At 41.5% G+C, this 20,270-nt stretch overlaps 1 protein-coding gene across 1 annotated transcript in view; it reads right to left on the bottom strand.

Moving 5' to 3' along the window:
• The window catches only part of CREB3L2 (cAMP responsive element binding protein 3 like 2), a 39,999-nt gene extending 21,827 nt beyond the window's left edge, over positions 1 to 18,172 (bottom strand). Inside the window, exon 1 of the mRNA XM_075210352.1 lies at positions 17,692 to 18,172. Within this exon, the coding sequence (XP_075066453.1) occupies positions 17,692 to 17,787 (96 nt within the window). The 5' untranslated portion in view covers positions 17,788 to 18,172. The remainder of the gene's footprint in view (positions 1 to 17,691) is intronic.
• Positions 18,173 to 20,270: the final 2,098 nt, after the last annotated feature.

Consider the following 20,270-nt stretch of genomic DNA (forward strand, 5'->3'; position numbering starts at 1 on the left):
AGTGGTTAGCACTTCTGCCTCACAGCACTGGGGTCATGAGTTTAATTCCCAACCATGGTCTTATCTGTGTAGAGTTTGTATGTTCTCCCCGTGTTTGCGTGGGTTTCCTCTGGGTGCTCCGGCTTCCTCCCACACTCCAAAAACATACTGGTAGGTTAATTGGCTGCTTTTAAATTGCCCTTAGTCTCTCTCCATCTGTGTGTATGTTAGGGGGTTTAGACTGTAAGCTCCAATGGGGCAGGGACTGATGTGAATGAGTTCTCTGTAAAGCGCTGCGGAATTAGTGGCGCTATATAAATAGATTAAGATGATGAAGGGACTGGATTAATTGTGAAACTAGAGGGCAACATGGATGGTGCAGGATATGGACAAATCTCCTGCTGCATTCTGCAAGAGACCCAGGATTTGGGGGGACCATTTCTATTCCAGTAGCACAATGACCCAGAGCATACAATGCCTTGAAGTAGGTCAATGCGATTTTGCTGCATTTCTTTGTATTTAAGCCGCTCCCACTGGAACCTCCACAGACATCATTACTATTAAGAATCTGAGGAACAATTTGAAAATTGCTGTTCGTCAACAGTTCCTATCCAGCCCAATAGAACTCAAACTAGACGACTGGGATGAAAGGGGCGGGAATACTTATCCAATCAATTATTAAGAAAAAGTGGGATTTTTTCAACAAATACGTTTGATTTCATGATGCAAGAAAATAAAATGTGAATATATATATACATATATGTCAGAGTTGTAGGTGGTTCTTTAAGAGAGCAAATATTGTAATACAATCCAGCTGGGACAGGTACATTTTAACTTGTCAATTATTATTGTGTATAGAAGCAACGCCAAATCCAATACAGTTCACAGTGACCCCAACTCGCTTTATCAGAGTCCATAGCGGAGGTGGAGGGTTACACAATGTCCCTCTACCAGGAACTGTATGTCCTCGCTGTTCAAGAGAAAAAGGGGCATGAGGAGATTATATATATATATATATTCCTGTCACACTAGCACATACATTTGTCAGCCATTTTGCCGGCTATACCAACATGAGAATACAGCATATTAATTCCCTACAAACTAGTGACATCACTGAAGTCAGGTGACAAGTTTCTAGAGTTGAAAACTGAATATTGGTTCAGCTCATGAAATGGCTGCATTCTGTATGTTAGGTGATTGGTACACTTTAATGACAAAAACACACCATATTTCTTGGCTTGGATTTACTCTTCCTTTTTATTTAAATATGCATAGGGTGAACATCTAATATGACATGGAACAGTCTCCACAAATCGTTACCTATTAAACTGGACTTTAAATGGCGTTCTGTTGCCTACACTAGGAGGAGGCAGCCATTTTGAGGGCTGGACGGATATTGACAGGAAGGCAGTCTTTCAGCCTTTCCCTAATCAGTACCTCATGCAAACTGGTTATGAAGTGCCGTCACTGATCCCTAGTGGGTTTATAGGCGTTACCCTCATATACAGGGGTCGAAAAGGACATTTAGAAGTGACAGTATGAAAAATGTAATGGGAATGTAAGTGAACTGAAATTGATAGTTGTACAATGAAGTAGTAGACTTGGCGGTATGGCGTACCACCGTATACCAGCACATTTCCACCACTGGTGTAGGTGAAATAATAAATCATACTTGCCAACTCTCCCAGAATGTCCAGGAGACTCACGAAACCCGGGTAGGTCTCCCAGACAACCGGGAGAGCAGACAAGTATCCCGCATATTGCAATTTACCCGCCAGAACGTGATTTACGGTGAATGGCGTCATTTTGGCCCCGCCCCCGAGACAAAATGACGTTTGTCGCAGGGTGGGGCCAAAATGACGTGATTGGCCGTGCCCCGCTCCGTCCAACCACGCCCCCTGCCCGGGATCTCCCGGAATTCACTATTCAAATGTTGGCAAGTATGTAATAAATCCATCAATTGTTTACAACCTTTAAAAGCTCCCCTTGTGGTTATATTCTGGGAAAAATGGTTCTGTTGTTGCCTTTATAACAACTTAGATATGAAAGAGCCCTTTGTATGTTTTTTTAAAAAGTAATGTTTCATTATAATATCACACAGGGGAGTTTATGTTTAAATGCAGAATCCCATCTCTAGACTGTACCGTTCTCACAAGCAGATCCCTCATGTCTACGACTTCTCTGTCACCTCGTATTTACCTGTTCGGTCTATGTAGGATTTGATTTTTATACAATTTATTATACAGACTGTCCGGTGCTTGGAAAAAATAACTATGAGGATGAGCAGTAAATAATTATGAGATTTTTCTGAAAGAAGTTTGTTCATAAAACTAATGACCATTAAATAATATACAGCGATATTTGTGAGTAATCTGCTGCAGGGACAGAACCACCATTGTGTTCTGAACGCAGACAAAGGACTTTTTTGAAGCATCACCATTTTCCTTGGCCTGTAGCTGAGCCGAGTTGTCCAAGATAGTCCTTAGAGACCCCGGATCTGGCAGCGTGTTCAAACTGCTAAAATAAATGGTATTAATGTTTGTATATCTCTAAGTACTATAATGAGGTACAGTACGGTCTTCACAGAAATCCAATAACCCCACGTGCCAAACTGGATGACTTAACCTGGAAAACAAACCACAGTGGAACCGATGGCTCCATGCAATGGGCCTGGACACAGAGTTAATTTTTTGGAACCGGCACATTCAAGTTCTAAGTCCCATTAAAACAGAAAAAAAAAGGGATTACCACAGAAGCGCTGTGATTCTAGCCCCAACAATCAAGCCAATCAAGAGTTTTGTTCTTACTGTCGGGATTGTTTTGAGCAGTGTCCTGTTCACCATGCCGTGTGCAGATGCCACTGGTATGCTCATTGGTGCAGGGATGCCACACCCCTGAGGTACTTATCAGGTAACGTTACCAGCCATAATACCAGCAGACGTAGGTTCACCTATGTAAAAATACCGTTCCCTGACTTATCTAGATGCTACTTATTGGTATAGTGAAAGTGATCTCTCTGCTTTCCAACAAATAGATCCCTTCACTACGCCAGTATTACCATGATCTTCTACTTAATGTATATTACTGCGATATATTTACATATACAAACAGATTTGCAGTACAATTGTTACCGGTGAAATAGACGCGGATTATTTTCTCAGAAAAACAACAATAAAAAAAAGTGCGTGCAAGGTTTCATAATATTTAACACATTTGCAAGGTGTACTCTGACAGGAAAAGATGGCAGGCTGAGCTCCCAATGGCAGTCCAGACAGAGGACATTCCTCAGGGAGGAGGCGAGAGCATTCCTGTGAGCCAACATTCACCTCATCCTACAGCACAAAGCCGGCTTCATACCCAGCCTCACTGAGAGGTTATACTTCCCAACTTTCCGAAATCCATCTGCAAGATTCTTTCCACTGAACCAAGCCCATGAGCGATGGTAAAATTAGGAAACTGCAATGCAAAGGACACTGGTACAATACACAAACACTAATACCAGGGAAACCTACTGGGGCAGGATTATCACAGGGAGAAAAGCCCCTTTTACAGACAAACGCTATATAATCTATTTTTAAAGTTTTTTTTTAACACTTTAGCGGATAACCCCAAACCTGGTAATCCGGCTCGTTCACCTGGCGCACATCTGTAAAGACTAGCTTGGAGAATAGGCAAATTAACCCTTAATAGCCCGGACAGTATCACAGGGGCAGCTACGTATTGCTGTTATAATTTAAAGGGGGGGGGGGGGGGGAATGTGCAACAAATGTTATGCACAAATTGATTTTTGCATATACACAATTTACTTGACATATTAGAATTTTTGTTTAAAAGAATGGCAGGCACATTCAAGATGCCATATCACTAATTATCCCACCAGGTACTGTTAAGGTTACGGTTACTCGCCTCAGGGGGAACTGACATTTAGAATGACAGTCACTGAACTAATCCCATTCAGCGTGTCCATAATTAGACAAGAAGTCTCATAAAAGGGAATGCACGTGTAAACCTGTAGGCGCAGACTCTGGAGATTAGGGGTAAGGTACATCCTTATACGTGAAAGATAAAAGAAAAAAAATAAAATCATGAAGATACTGACAAAAGCAACGTGGATTTAAACCAAAAGGTAGTCAGCCCAGTGGGGAACTACATCTCCCAGCATGCCTTGTGTCACAGCCGGACCTAGATATTTAAACTGCTGGGTCTATCTACACTGCTGCACTACAACTCCCATAATCCATCAGGTGTCTTGAAATGTTGCAACCATTGCTCTAAATAATTAACACCAAAATTAACCAAATAAATGTCATCACCTTGTATACGTTCTAAGAGTCTCTAATCGGCACTCTATCACTTGGATATAATGCCTAAGTCTGCCTTAAGACATCAATGACTCATCGCTCCAACAAGCCAGTTTTATGGTCTTGTTAAAATGTAAAAATAATGAGTCAAATGCTCAGGGGGACATCTTATTTTTCCTAGATCCTATTTATTTTACTTCTTGACAAAGCATCCTTCAGATGCATAAGACTCTGAAAACTATCTCTTTCCATGTATTAAAAATAAGAGACTAATAACACACCTTTTGCATCTAAAACGATGAAGCAGGAAGATCTCCGTTCCTGTATATAAAATTGCACCAAAGAACCTTTAAGCCAAATAAAAAAAATATATTTACCACACATAAGGATTCTGAATACAATAAAACTTGTCAGCGCAAGTAACTCAGCCCTTACAGTCTATCACAACAAGTGATGCTTCCTTTTCATCCTTGTGCACGGCTCTCTGTGTTTCACTGTCTGTGTCCCCATTTGCCCTGGTGGCACACACTGGGGTGGATATATTCATACTTCTAAAAAGTTAAAGTGAGGTGTTGCCCATAGCAACCAATTGGATTCTAGCTATCATTTATCTAGTACATTATAGAAAAGGATAGCAAGAATCTGATTGGTTGATGAGAGCAACGCCTCCATTTCTCCTTTTTAGAAAATCTACCCCATGTCTACCTCCACCCTAGTACAAAATAATTATGCACATATAAAGGCCTTATTTAACAAGCATGCATCGTCCTGTAACAGACAGTAACCAATAAGATATTATTACTACATACTATACTGCTAGAAGGCGGTATCTGGTTGGTTGCTATGGGCTACAGCGGAATATTGCTGTTATACCAGATTATTAAATATCCAAGCCTCTTATATTATATAATAAAGAATACTGTAAACTTAGTTCCTCACTGGTGCCACTGGTTCTAGAGAAGTATCATCATCATCACCATCATCACCATTTATTTATATAGCGCCACTGATTCCGCAGCGCTGTACAGAGAACTCATTCACATCAGTCCCTGCCCCAATGAAGCTTACAGTCTAAATTCCCTAACACACACACACAGACAGACAGACGGACAGAGAGAGACTAGGGTCAATTTTTGAAAGCAGCCAATTAACCTACTAGTATGTTTTTTGGAGTGTGGGAGGAAACCGGAGCACCCGGAGGAAACCCACGCAAACACGGGGAGAACATACAAACTCCACACAGATAAGTCCATGGTCGGGAATTGAACTCATGACCCCAGCGCTGTGAGGCATAAGTGCTAACCACTAGGCCACCGTGCTGCCAGAAGTATTTGTTATCAGATATTTATATAGCGCTACTATTTCCGCAGCGCTGTACAGAGAACTCACATCAGTCCCTGCCCCATTGGAGCAAACCCACGCAAACACGGGGAGAACATACAAACTCCACACAGATAATGCCATGGTCGGGAATTGAACTCATGACCCCGATGCCGTGTGGCAGAATTGCTAACCACTGAGCCACCGTGCTGTCCTTATTAACAGACTGCATTGTCAATAATTCTGGCTATGCTAACAAAATGGCGCCTTCCACAGCGTGAATCTACTAGTCGCAAGTTAAATAACTCAATGTATTTCAGAAAATTTCTGTCCACTATATAAAAATCCATGAGCAACTGTGACCGACGCTAACAGGAAGTCAGTAGAGGTTTTCGGAAGTGTCAAATTTTCTTAAAGTCCAGGAAGAAAATAGCTGTCAAAAAATAAACGAAACTGCTTTAGACTTAAATTTATCATTTATATACAACAGTCTGATTATATACCGCTAAATTCTCGAAATAACCGTGAGGGAAGTCCTGTCGGACCAAATTAAGTCTCCCGGACTTGTAAGGGGCTGACGAGCGTGAGTTTAAAAGTTATAATGCTGCTAGTTGTGTTTTAGTCATTGATTATACGCCGGGGTAATCGAGATCTAGGCTGTACTTTGCACAGAATAAAAAAAAAGAAGGACTTTCCTTTGGCATTGGGGAAAGGGCGTTTCCTTAATCTGTGAACCCAGTATTCTGCAAGGCATAGAAGAATTAATTCTACACAGTGCTATTTACATTAACATAAGATATAAAGAAGCAACCAGTCGTTAGAATACGTGACAGGGAGCTTTGTCTTGTAGAGAGGCTGGCAGTGCCAGGGTGACCCATCAGGAAACCACGCCACATCTGCTAGCCATTACAGACCAGCTCCCTCGTATAACGCTTTGACATCTGTATTTGGTTTGGCCGGTTTTCAACTTTCTCTCCCATCCTCCAACCAGAGCCGGGGTATTGAAGGGGCTGAAAGAGTTTACAAGACAAGAAATACAGATGTTTATGGTAAACTGTCCTTCTGGGGTCAGCAGGAGGAATGGAGTAAATATTTAGCTTCTATACGGAGAGGAAGCTACACTAAGGAGCTTCACGCTAATATCTAACTCGTCTTGTAAACAAAGGTTTAGGATTTTTACTGAATAAAACAGATGCAGATTTGAAAGATGCTTTGTTCAAAATTCAGTGATTGTTGCATTCAAACGAGGAAGAAAAGTAATAATAATACACTAAATGTATATTTCAAAGCGTTGCTGTTGGTTCATTTTGGGAATTGGGACTTCCCCACCAAAATCAGGACTGCTGGAACTTGTGAACTTCAGGTCACATGTTCCAGTTATTCATTTCTAAATGATGGGAGGCCTACAACCAAGATATGTTTTATTAAAGCCATGAATAGATCACATCACTTTACTTACAGAACAGGCTAACACTCCTATTCAAAACTCTATATTATGAGCCATCAGGACCCTTGAGGCCTCTTTAAAAGGAGGAGGAATCAGGGAAGGTGGTAGATTCTCCCGCAGAGAGAACACCCTGAAATAGGGAAGTCTCCCGGACACTCTGTATGACCTGAATAGATCATTTTTATATCACCGATTATCGCGTTTACTACACATAACACTGCAAAAAAATGTAAAAAAAATCTTCTGACGTACTGTACTCAAAATACATCTTATATGTTGGAAACTGAACTAAAGGTCTACCAATAGCAATTACAACTCACCCTTCATCTACACACAGTATAAGTAGCCATTTTGTGGGTCAATATTCATGATAACACAGCCCATCAATTCACTAAAAGCCAGTGACACTACTGAGGGACTTAAGCTGGGTACACACTATAGCAATTTTCTTCAGATGCCATTTCTCTAACGATTTCACCAACGACTGACACCCCCGACGATCATGCAGATTCATACGTACACACCTACACAACTGGTCGTCAGTGCGTACACACTTCCACATTTACCCAACATCGTTTATCGTGATTTTTAGGAAGTTTATAAAACCAAATCAGCAGATGCAATGTGTGCAGTGGACGCTTCTTTGACAGCGCCGCGGCTGCTGTATACTACAGTGCAGCCGAAACGGCGCTGGCGCGCATGCGCGGCAGGTCTCCAGAATTTTTTTTTTTACGGGGGCGGAGGAAACACCCCCTGACAAATCCTCTGTGCGCCCCTGGTGTATTGGTACGATAAACCATGATCGTGGGTGCGTACACACTCGTGCAAAAAATAAAATAAATACTATGGGCAGCATGGTGGCCAAGTGGTTATCACTTCTGCCTCACAGCGCTGGGGTCATGAGTTCAATTCCCGACCATGACCGTCTGTGTATGTTAGGGAATTTAGACTGTAAGATCCAATGGGGCAGGGACTGATGTGAATGAGTTCTCTGTACAGCGCTGCGGAGTCAGTATATAAATAAATTATGATGATGATAATTGCATCAGTTTGTGCCCATTAATGTCTTCACAAGTTCCTAATGAAGTGACGGACAACATACTCATGAATACTGGCACAGTCCACAAAGTGGCCCGCAGCTCATTAATACCAATGTGTTGCAGGAAATCAACATTAAAATACAAACCAGAAAGACACATCTTGACAGATCTGCACTGATAAAACAAAAATAACTCACAAATACCTCCTGCGAAAAGTGTCAACGGCACATTCCGTATCCAAGGCTGCTTGCGTCAGGAATCATCAAGCAAAGGAAAGTCTATTAGTCATAGAGGTAAAGTAGGGTTTATTGTTAAAAGTCTATTTCTGTGTTTAGGCTAATCTTAGTGGGGTGGTATCACTGGTCTGATATGACTAAAGAACAAACACTGATCTTTAGACTGCAGTACAAAATACATCTGAGAGGACAGACTAGGCTGCAAACAACCATCAAGTCAAATACATCGTTTAAACTGGGTGTTTATGTACAAGTTGTTATCTGGTTAGATTATAGTTACTAGCGTATGGGTTAAATTAAACAAAATACCCTTAAAAGGGAGATTATACTGAAAATGTAAATTTTAACACCAACGTAAGTCTTTTTGCACTCTGCAGAATGAGGGAACTCCCTTTGCAGAAACGTTAACTTCACAATACATTATTGGATAATCCTTCCAAGAAATATTTTCATTTAGCTGTGGGGCGGCTAATGATCTGCTGCCGTCAAATTATTTAATTTGCCTTTATTTTCTAGGGAGTAACAAACATGGAAGATCCCACTGGGGAAAATCATCACCATGTAGAAAATAAGACTCATGGTAAACAAACAGCGCTGACGTGTGTTACTGTCATTTTATAGAATAAAGTTAATACAAACCTCCTAACGCTGTTATTTAAATTGTTCAGGAAAAAAAACTATAGTAGCTTAAGCATACATGCAGAATTTAATGTTTATTAAGGGCTTGTTGACCCCTATCTGCTTTCTGTCCTGCTTTTCCCTGGGTAAAGACTGGGTTATTTTCCCTGGTATGACAGATATGGCTAGAAAAATATATACAGGACTACCAGAAAAATAAAGACACATAAAATAAACACTCTGAACTCCGCTATGACTGACTGAATCTGGAAAAAAAAAAAAAAAAGAAAAAAAAAAAGTTCTTTCCAGGAACATGAAGAGATCTCTGTACACACATTTAGTGAGTTTGCTTATTCAAGATATTGATGACTTTTCAGCAAACGTTCACACACTGTGGACAAGTTCTAGTAGACATTGCAATAAGAAATTCATGAGGAGATGGAGGACTCTGAAGAGAAAAGGGCAGGGCTCTAATTTTGGAGAAAATATCTGAATGAGGTTTTATTCGTAAATAACCTTAGCTTGCCCTGCAAAGATGGACAAGATGATAATTAGATCAAGATTGTAATTAGACCAGGGTACGCAAGGTTAAGATATTTGAAGGAAAGCGTTAGACATGAGCTCTCCCCTCATCCAACAATGGCGGGGGGGTTAACCATTTCCAAGTATCGTACCGATCAGTGCCGAAACGACCATTGGTGCAGTCGGTGCTATGCACGGGGGCCCATGGAGATAATGGGGCCCGCTGCACGGGGAACCAGCGAACTCTGGGCCCCAGTGCCTGCTTCCCTGCAGCGGGGCCCACAGCCCGTTATTTCCACCTCTGTATGAGGGGTTTTTAAAAGACCCAAATACAGGTGTAGAAATGAGGACCACCTTATTTGCCATGCTCCTAAATGAGAACAGAGGTTAAGAAACAGGGAGGGGGGGGAAATCGAGTCTTAAGATATATGACAAATGTTTGTTTTTTTACTACAGTGTGTTCCACACAGGTCCCAGCATGAAACACTACAAACATTGGATCACAAATCCCTGCAAGAGTACAAAGCTATCCACACTGGCAGATGTGGAATAAGCCCAGACATTCAGATAGCTTGTTGGGGTTAAGAATAAAAATAAAATAAAGATAAAATAGCAATGCTTCTGTAAGAGCATTATAACACTGCAATTTAGATGGAGTAGTGCAATAAAAACCATGGCACAGCTGACCATTGTCTGGAGGAAAGAAACCAGCTGGGAAGGAGAGGACGACGCTGGGACCGTTTTTTAACGCATTCCAGTGAAAATTAGCAGGAACCAAACAAACGTAGAGTCGGAGGTTCTCACCATGGGAAAAGGCAGAGAGAGTCCAGCCCACCCTCTGAGTCAGATGGAAGGATTCCGGCAAGGCGAGGTCACTCTTTCCCGTGGAAGGAATGAGGAGCAAAAATTAACCCCTCTCAATGTAGGATCTTGTTTTACAGAACCCGTCCCTGCTCACTGACTGCTAATGTATTAATGTAGCCACTTTTAGCTGTACTTACCTGTTTAGTCATTTCATACTATATATATATTATGCTGATGAGTGTCTCCTCCCTCTCATTTGCATAATGTGCCACAGGTAATTGGCTGGAAAGAGATGATGAAGGAGAGATGAAAAGTGATCAGCATTGTACACTATGGAATCCCAGTAATTTTTGTTATTAGTGTTATTACGGTCGTTGATTAAAGCGCCACAAAATAATCACAGACACTAATTCCGCAGCGCTGTACAGAGAACTCATTCACATCAGTCCCTGCCCCATTGGAGCTTACAGTCTAAATCCCCTAACATACACACACAGACCGAGAGAGACTAAGGGCAATTTAATAGCAGCCAATTAAACTACTAGTATGTTTTTTTGGAGTGTGGGAGGAAACCGAAGCACCCGGAGGAAACCCACGCAAACACGGGGAACACATACAAACTCCACACAGATAAGACCATGGTCGGGAACTGAACTTAAGACCCCACTGCTGTGAGGCAGAAGTGCTAACCACTAAGCCACCGTGGATAGCGAGAGTTGTACTCATTACAGAGCTTGCAATCTAATGGAAAAAGGGAAGAGCAAGGATGGCTCCGAGTGGAGACAGAGGGACAGTCAAGACAGTGTAACACATACTTACCTACTTTATGAACCTCCCTTCTGGGAAATCCCAACTCCACAAGAACATAGGGCACAGGGATTGCGGAGGGCGGCCTGCTCAACTGGACTAGACGAAATTCAGGAGTCTCCCGGACATTCTTGGAGAGTGGCAAGTACGTGGTACCAGCATGAGCAGTATAGGCGGTAGCAGGGTAAACTCTAATAAAGAAGCAGGTTTTCAAAGAGATTTTAAAGATTTGAGGGCCAGGGGAGTCTGATCGGACGTGGTAGAGGACAAGTGGTTGGCGGCACAGGAGAAGTCTTACAGGTAAGAGAGAGAGGTGCTTGTCACAGGTGAGGCGCAGGTCAGAGGTAGATCTAAGATGACGTGAGGGGAGATGATTTCGAGAGGGGGTTTGAGGTGTATCAAATGGTGGTGCAACAGCTCATTGGGACATCATGATGTTAGAGGCACGAGGCACAGAGTAAATAGGACAAAACCTCATGAATATTGGTGGAACCCACAAAATGACTGGATCCACCGGCGACTCAGCGATGTCACATGATAGTTTGCCCATAAAATGGCTGCCTTCTGTGTGAAAAGCCATGCAAGATTTTGCCATTATTCTCTGTTAGGGATACCTGTAAATAAAAAACATAAAAATATAAGTTAAAAAAAACAGTTGCCTTTTAGCTGTAAGTTCTCCTTTCTATGTAGAATTAAAGAAAAAAAAGATAAGAAATAGCTGCAAATTCATCCCTTTCTTTGCCACAGGGTCCAAAACAGACCATCTATTGTCCAGGTGTGGTAGTACGGGGGAGAGAAGTTATCCAAAAGCCACAAAACTGACCAAAGTTTTATAAAAGTTTCAGCCCAAGGGTGTCTGTAGATCTCTGTAAATGTTGCATAGATGTGACCACACAACACACTCAACGCAGAACCAACTCCTTCTTGGGGAAGCGGAGACACCCACCGCTCTGTAGCTGAAAAGTCAAATAAGGTGAGAGGGACGAAGAACGTGCAAAACCCAATCTAGGCAGTAAATCAAAGCCATACAGCAGGGTTTTCTGTAAATATATAGCATAGACATAGGCATCCTCTGTCCCTTGGGCTGTGGTGGAACTCTCCTGTCCCAGCATGCTTTGTTAGCCACTGGCTAATTCCACGAGAGCCGGAGTCACAGGATTCCCAAGCCTGTTACAGTCAGTTTAAATGTAAAAAGAAATATCCTGTACCTAAAAAGAGAGTATATCTTCATTTTAGTTCTTTATAAACATTCACGTCCCATCATAGTCACAGGGCCCATCATCATTTCCCCAATTAGTTGCATAGTTGTATTTATAAACATTGAGAGTTGCTCGTTCACACATATGCGCTGGTAAAATGACCGAGAACTAAACGCACGTTTTACCAATACAACCTGTACTTGGAGCTCGCACTAACGCATACTGAATAGACTGTGCTGCGTTCTACGGATTTAACAATTTAACTGCAGCGTTAACATTTTAAAATGCGATGATGGTAATGGGAGCATAATAAACTATTCATACTATTTTTAATGAGATTTCCAGGCATAAAAGTTAGCAGCTGAAAAGCACATTAGCAGCTTATAGGTGTGAATGGGCCCAGAAACTACAATGGAACAGTGTCCCCCAGTGATTATTATCATGAAAACATTAGTCAATACCAGAAATCATCAATTAAGCACAGGCGCTGTACAGAGAACTCACTCACATCAGTCCCTGCCCCATTGGAGCTTACAGTCTAAATTCCCTAACCCACACAGACTAGGGTCAATTTGTTAACAGTCAATTAACCTACCAGTATGTTTTTGGAGTGTGGGAGGAAACCGGAGCACCCGGAGGAAATCCACACAAACACAGGGAACTCATGACCCCAGTGCTGTAAGGCAGAAGTGCTAACCACTAAGTCACCGTGCTGCCCTATATCTTGCGTGAAGTGGCTGAAACGGACATTATGCCAAGGAACGCAATTCATGTCCGAACACAACCTATGACTAGGAAGCAGAATTGGGGAGGGAAGGGGCGGACTAACGTAGCCCATGTACGGCAACGGCGCACCGATGCAGATGCGGTTGATTCAAGTCCTGTGTTTCTCAGAAGAACGCTTGGTTTCAGCTGTATCACTTTCACCCGGTACAGGTCAGGTGTAAATGCCGACTGATAGTGACTTTGCGTTAACGTTGCATCAGGCCGATGTAAGCAAACCATGCTGTAGGCTTAACCAATATTCAGCCATCAATTGACCAGTGACATCACTGAGACAGAAGACTCTATGTGACGCCACCAATTCCTACTGAAATTGTAGGCTGCATCCTACAATTAATATTGTTGTAGCTAATAAACAACCACTGGGAGCGATAAAGGCTGGACAGGAGGACGATGATCGTGAAACACTTTACCTGCAAAGCTTGCGTTAGACAACGCGATGGCAACGTTCCACCCGCTACAGACTCTACATGCAGTTATTAATTGGCAGTTTCCGATAATAAATGTTTACATTTGCCTTAAATAAACGTCTGGTCTTAAAGATTCTTTGTCTGACCCCCCCCCCCCCCCCCCCCCCGCATTCATTCTCTGGATTCAGCCCACACTGAGATATGTATTTAACCATGTTATTACAAGGCTCTTATATTGCCTGGCACCAATGCTGCAGACAATCTTATAACTACACTATTCTCTGTGGTTTTGCTGCATGTAAACTGTCATTAAGTAGGCAGACCTTGGAAAAATATATTTAGACTTAAAGTTATTATTTTATTTTTTTTAAAGGCGCACGCACACACACACACAATCTGCCAACTATATCTATTAAAATTCCCATGCCATGTCCAGGTAATTAAAATTACATGTAGCCTTGGTTGCTGGCTGGAATCTACTTTCATTCCTTTATTCCCTAGATATCTGGCTCTGGGTGTTTTTCTATTTATAGCAGACTTGGGCACCTAAGGCCCTCCAGCTATTATGGAGCTACATGCCCCAGCATGCCCAGCTAGTAACCTGGGACTTGTAGTTCCACTGCAGATGGAGAGATACCGTTTGCGGATATATTGTGTTACTTCTCTCAGGAGCAGAGAGAGAATTAGACAATATTCCACTGGAGGATTGCAGTAAAACGTAACCACCAATCAGCTCTGATAGATGGAGTGGAGGTCAGCCAGTGAAACAGAAAGTCTGATTGGTTGCTAGGAGTTACTGAAAATTAGGACTCTGCAACTTATTATTACACTTCAATTATCTTCACGGCTGTGGTCCCTTTAAACATTACTTATAACGCAGCTCAGCAATTTACTGCCAGGCACCATACAGAAGCGAGACGTGAGGAGCACGGCTGATCGTCAGCAGCAGACAGAAGCCATCTATATCATATTTCAAAAGGGTCTGCATCTTTGAAGAACGAAATTGCAGACAACAAAACTGGGGCCCACCAGCCTGAGCAACTCTGCGATCCCTTATTGTCACCCAGATGTGGGGACGTTTACATCTGAAACACTGTCATTAGTGGGAACAAGGCAACTACCAGCTAACCAAACAGTGACACTCTAGTGCTAGCAGAGGATTATGGGAAAAAAACCCCAGCTTGACATATTACCTGAAATGTACATTTTTAACTCATAGCCTCTTAGTGTTCACACACTGGAAGAATGTGTGAACCTATCAATTCACTCAACATTCCTGCGGTACTGTTGGAGGCAGCCATTTTTGTGGTGTTAACCAATGTACGTGAAGATGCAGCCAATCAAATCATTTTGGGCAAGGTGACTGATGAATTTACAGTCTGCATTGTCAAAATGTCTGCCTGCACCATGCATAGGTATGCATTAAATAGCATTATTCCACATATATCTCCCATTTGTCCAGATTTTCCCAAGATAGTGCCCTTATTTGCCCACCTAAAATTGTTAACTCACAATATAATTTTAGCATTTAAGCGCGATAGTGAACCCAAAGTTGAGCACAATTTGGAATAGATTTCCATAACTGCTTTACCATAGTTAGAACCTAAAATGAAGTGTATCCAAACTTTACGTTACATGGGTGTCCTAAATCTTCCATTACAAAACTATGGATATATCTGAGCAAAAATATCTTTAATAAATATTATACACCATCCTGCACGATGCTGATAACACAATACCCACATATTAAACAGACAGAGGCAGTCAAGCTAAACTGAGTAAACATTCTTACAGCATGCCATCACTGTAAAATATAACCAGTACACTGTACATGTAGAATACACGTTTAATCTACTTTTTAAGATCTGATTGTAGTTCTCTCAGGAATAGGGAAGTGTTGGAACAACAAGATAAAACAAAATATCTAGAAGGAAATGTGTTGGTATAATGGTGTTTTTCCCTAATACCTCAGTAAATGTCCAGGGGCATTGGGTACAAGTATGATCTATCCCAGACATTCTGTATAAGAGCCAAGAATTCCACACCAGTGAATGTAGTCTACATCTGTGAGGTGCATGGACAGGCATGCCAAAATCCCACAAATCTCTACACGCTTAGAAAAATAGAAAGCAGACACATACAAGTAACCCCTTGCATCAGAGAAGTCATGGGTATGCAGTCATAGGTACATTCACAGAGCCCTATGTGTCCATGGCGGTATGCAGATTTATCCTGCGCGTGCACAATTGACAATGCTGGACATTTATCCAAACTAATATACCAGTATCTCGCAAAAAGTTACTGTAACCCATAGCAACCAGATTCTGTCACGTGCATTAGAATAGTCTGCAGCACTCATTTATTTTACTTCCATTGTTGATAAAATGTTTCTTTTAACTCCAAGTGACTCAGTGCAGGTTAGTGCTGCTGGAAAATAAGTGAGAAAAGCAGAAGCAGACTTATAACAGGAGGGGGGGGGGGGGGGAGTTACGTTTATATTATGGGCAAGCCATTGTAGGACACCAACGTGGGTACCACTATTTCATCATGGACTTGGATTTAATTGCTGTAAGGAACGCAGTCAGCGCTCATCCTATTGCTCAAGGTGGTCTACTTCAATTGGAGGCATTTAAACCAGGAAACGCACTTTTATTCTGTTCTATAACTTAAGACCCCGGATCGGGTTGTGTCAGTGACATTTTCTGAGGCAGAATAGGGATGTCTGAACGTGAGCACCTAAACATTCGAGCACATGCAATACTTGCTGATTGACAAGGAACCAACACAGGTACATAAACAGGACACTGTCGTTCCCCTCTCTCTCGTTCAGAAATTAAGCACAACCTGTAGACTACACAAGACACCAAAATTACACAGCACTACTGCAGATGCTGGCATTTGATATTAACCATTACAATAACACTATGGCCCGGTCTCATACTGGCCTAGAATAGAATCACACATTAGGGACTGTTTCTTAAACTACAGAACAACTAAAGTAAAAATAGATACACTGATAATATTTATAGGATACTGTCAGTAGGATAAAAACAAAACTTGTAAATAACATGAAAAAAAAACAGAAAAACAAGACTCTTTAAACAATGAGGATTTACTGGAAAGGTCAATGTTTCAAATCACAGGAGATATTGACCTTCTCAGTAAATCCTGTTTAGCAAACAGTTATCTTAGCCAGGCTGCGTTTGCCCATCTGTTTAATGCATATATATTGTTTTTAAATAGAACGCTAACAGACCAAAGCCCTGACCCCTAGAACTGACCCCGCACCTCCTCTTTGAAACCAAATACTGATGAACAGTTGGGGGAATGAAGACCAACCACATACCCAAACCGAATACTATCATCCAGACAGTCCCCCCCTCCAGATAACAATGTGTGAGTATAAATGCACCAAAACAAGTTCTTCTATAGCTGATAACAAGTATATGAAACAAAGTAACAAAAGCCAACGTTTTGCAGGAAACAAAGTTCATCAGGACAAGAAAATGACATCTACAACTTGCTCATTATCTACCTCTGTCATTGCATAAAACTCAAAATAAAGATAGCACACATGAGCAATCAATAAATTAGCAACAAACTTTATAGATAAGTGTGAGAAAGAAAAAAAAAAAAAGCTACATTCTCTGCAGAAAAAAAAAAAAAAAAAGAAATTTGGCACTCAATAGTTTTCAGATTTGTCATGTACCCCCCCCCCCCCCCCTTCCTCTTCCCTCTACACAGCTGTGCACAAAATGCTGGCCCCTATCCAGGTGTGGGGAGCCATAACATCTGCACTCTGCAGGCAGAGACCCCCTTAATGACCGGGCGATGTAGAAGACATTAATAGAAGTAACAAATTAGTATGTGTGTTCTATGTGTTTATAATATAGCCATCTGCCTTCAAGTCTTAGTTCCAGAAAGCAGGCTGCAATATGAACATACAGCATAGATATTAATTTACTTAAGTAGATTAATAAGAATTTTGCTGAGCTATATTCACATGAAATTGCATCCTGGAAGCAAAAGCAATCCCTACATGTGTCAGATCAGTGCGAACATTAAAATATAAATAATAAAATAGAGGGTGGGTAGGGTAGCAGCCCTCACTACACAACACAACATAACTTTTTGTTATGGGAAGAAGCCAGCAAAACAATAAATACCAGTATCCTACAACAGAGATGGTCAGGTAACAATAATACCAATAATGATGTGTTCTCACCGTGTTGTATAGTGAGTCACTCTCTGCCACTTCTGAGAGCTCACTCAGCTTTCGGTCCCACTGCATCACAGACTCTCCAGTCTCCAGTATCTCCATGGTCTGCCAGTGATCAGCCCAATGAATAAGGGTTAAATTGGTATTAAAAAAATAGTTTTAAGATACTTTGGTATTACAATCCTGCAGCTTTCTGTGCACAGCCTGGAACAGAGCTTTAGGGAGAGATGTCAGCTGGTCACTGCAATTTAAAGGGCTCCTGTATCTGTCACTCAGCAAGTTCTCTATTTAAGGGATAAGTCTTTAGTGTCAGCTGCTGCAGTACCTGCTGTGCTGTAATAATTAAGTAAATGAGAATGATGGTGATTAAGGTGCTTCCTGGCCGGGCAGATGTCTATGGGGTCCTGTGGGAGGTCAGGGTATATAATACTGAGAGCACAGATCAGATCCTGCTTCCTCAGTGTCCAGGATCAGACTGACAGCCTAGAGCAGCCCACGCCCCCCTCCTGCTCCCCGACCACGCCCTGGCTGCATGTCCACCAATCACCTCCGGCTACTCTAACTGCTACTTCACTCTCAGCCAATCATCGACTCTCCAAAGCCTCCAGGGAAAACGCAGCTGTAGTTCACTGGAATGTGGGCGGGGCCTCGTTTGTTTGATATCCACAGTAGCCAATCGAGAGCGCAGGGCACTGATGACTGACACTCATAACGACCTATAGCTGTTAAAATATAACATGGCGCGACCAATGGGATAAGGACAAGAATATCTATGTGACCAACACAGAGGAGGCCCCGCCCCCACGTGTACCTGGAAGTGTTAAGCTGATTTTGAGTATTATTATTATAAGGATGTTATATAATGATAATTGTTAACAATAATATGATTATTATTAACATACAATCAGTGCTCTTGTTAAACATTATTATTATAGTGATTAAACAGTTATTAAAGGGACATTAGTATATTGTTATATGGGTATAGTATTAAATTGTAAGCTTATTATTCCAGTGTCATACAATATCACTGCTATTGTATAGAGATAGTATAATGTATAACACTGCATATTATTATACAGTACCTTAAGGATATTAAATGGTGTATATCATTATGGGGGTCTTCTAAGTTAATTATTATAGGGGTTTTATTTGTGTATATTTAGTATTACAAAAACTATGATTATAATAATGATAAACTAGAATATATGAGATCAAACACTCCGTACTGTAAATTATAAGGATATTAGAAGTCACTGAGGAGTTCTGCCACCGTAGAAAACCCTTACAGCTAATTGCGGCCTAAGGCACTGGACTTTTGGGGGGGGGGGGGTAGTGCAAAATTGTGACAGGCAAAGTTATAAACTGAATTAATTTAAAAATATAGAGAATAGTTGTTCTCCAAAGTATAATGAAAACATGGAAGGAAAATGTCTTAAGGTTCTAATGTTGAAGTGCTCCCATGGTAAAGGCGGAAGACAATGAGACGTCCCTAGGCGGGCGCTTGAGTATAAACGAGTAGGAGAGACAAAGATGGTGACAGGCGCGGGCCTCATAGTCCCCTTCATAAGCTAGCATACATCCCTTATTCAAACTAATCTCGCAGATCTCCCTCACAAGTTTAAATACATCTCTTATTACCAATAAGTTTTTAAACACATATAGATTAAATACATTGCATTCCACTGTCGTCGAATAACGCTGACACTTAACCATTTTGCGGCTGCAGCGCTTACACAGTAAATTTATATCTTTAGATTTTATTTGGTGCATATCGACATTAACTCTTCCAGTGCTGCGGTGTTTGCCATTTTCCACACGTGAGTGCCCCCAGGCCACAGAAAGTAATCTGACACAAATCTCAATGCGGACTGAAGACTTGTCCGCACAATGTAAAAAACAAACAAACAACCATTTATAATGAGATAAGAGTGAGTGAGATCCACAATAGTTATGTTAATCCGTCTACCAGGGTAAATTAGCACTGGGAATCTAGACAGCCAAGATGGAGATGTAAAGTGGATGGGTGTCTGAGTATTTGTGATTTAAAAGAACTTAAGTCCTTGCAATGGATTAGCCAGCATGCAGGACAGAGAGAACTCCTGTCCCAGGTTCAGCCGGAATGGTGTGTTATATTAAGAGTTCCATTACCATAAACTGTCTGAGACTGCAGCTGAACAGTATTCAGTCATTTCCTAAACTGAAATTAAAACTTTCAAGTATAGTAAAGAAATGACCGTTACTTCTGTAGAAGTTTAAATTCTATAACCTTCACCTCACTACAAAGCTCGGTACACACTGCCTAATTAGCCACCAACTCTTTATGCCGATCGATTTAACATCCAATCGATGGTCCGATCGTTCGGTCCATGGACTGCATACACACTAGCCTTGTTTTAGACGATAAAGGGAAAAGCGACCATCCCAGTAGCGACTTTTTACAGCCATGTTGTCGTGAACAGTGATTTTAATTTCGTACACACTGAAGCGACATTTGCGGGTCATGTAACAATATACCAAACGCATTAGCATAAAGGAGCAGAGCTTTCACTATAGTTAATACCCAAAACTGGTCCTGTACGGGTTAA

This window comes from Mixophyes fleayi, chromosome 4 (assembly GCF_038048845.1).
Source record: "Mixophyes fleayi isolate aMixFle1 chromosome 4, aMixFle1.hap1, whole genome shotgun sequence".
Classification (NCBI taxonomy): Eukaryota; Metazoa; Chordata; class Amphibia; order Anura; family Limnodynastidae; genus Mixophyes; species Mixophyes fleayi.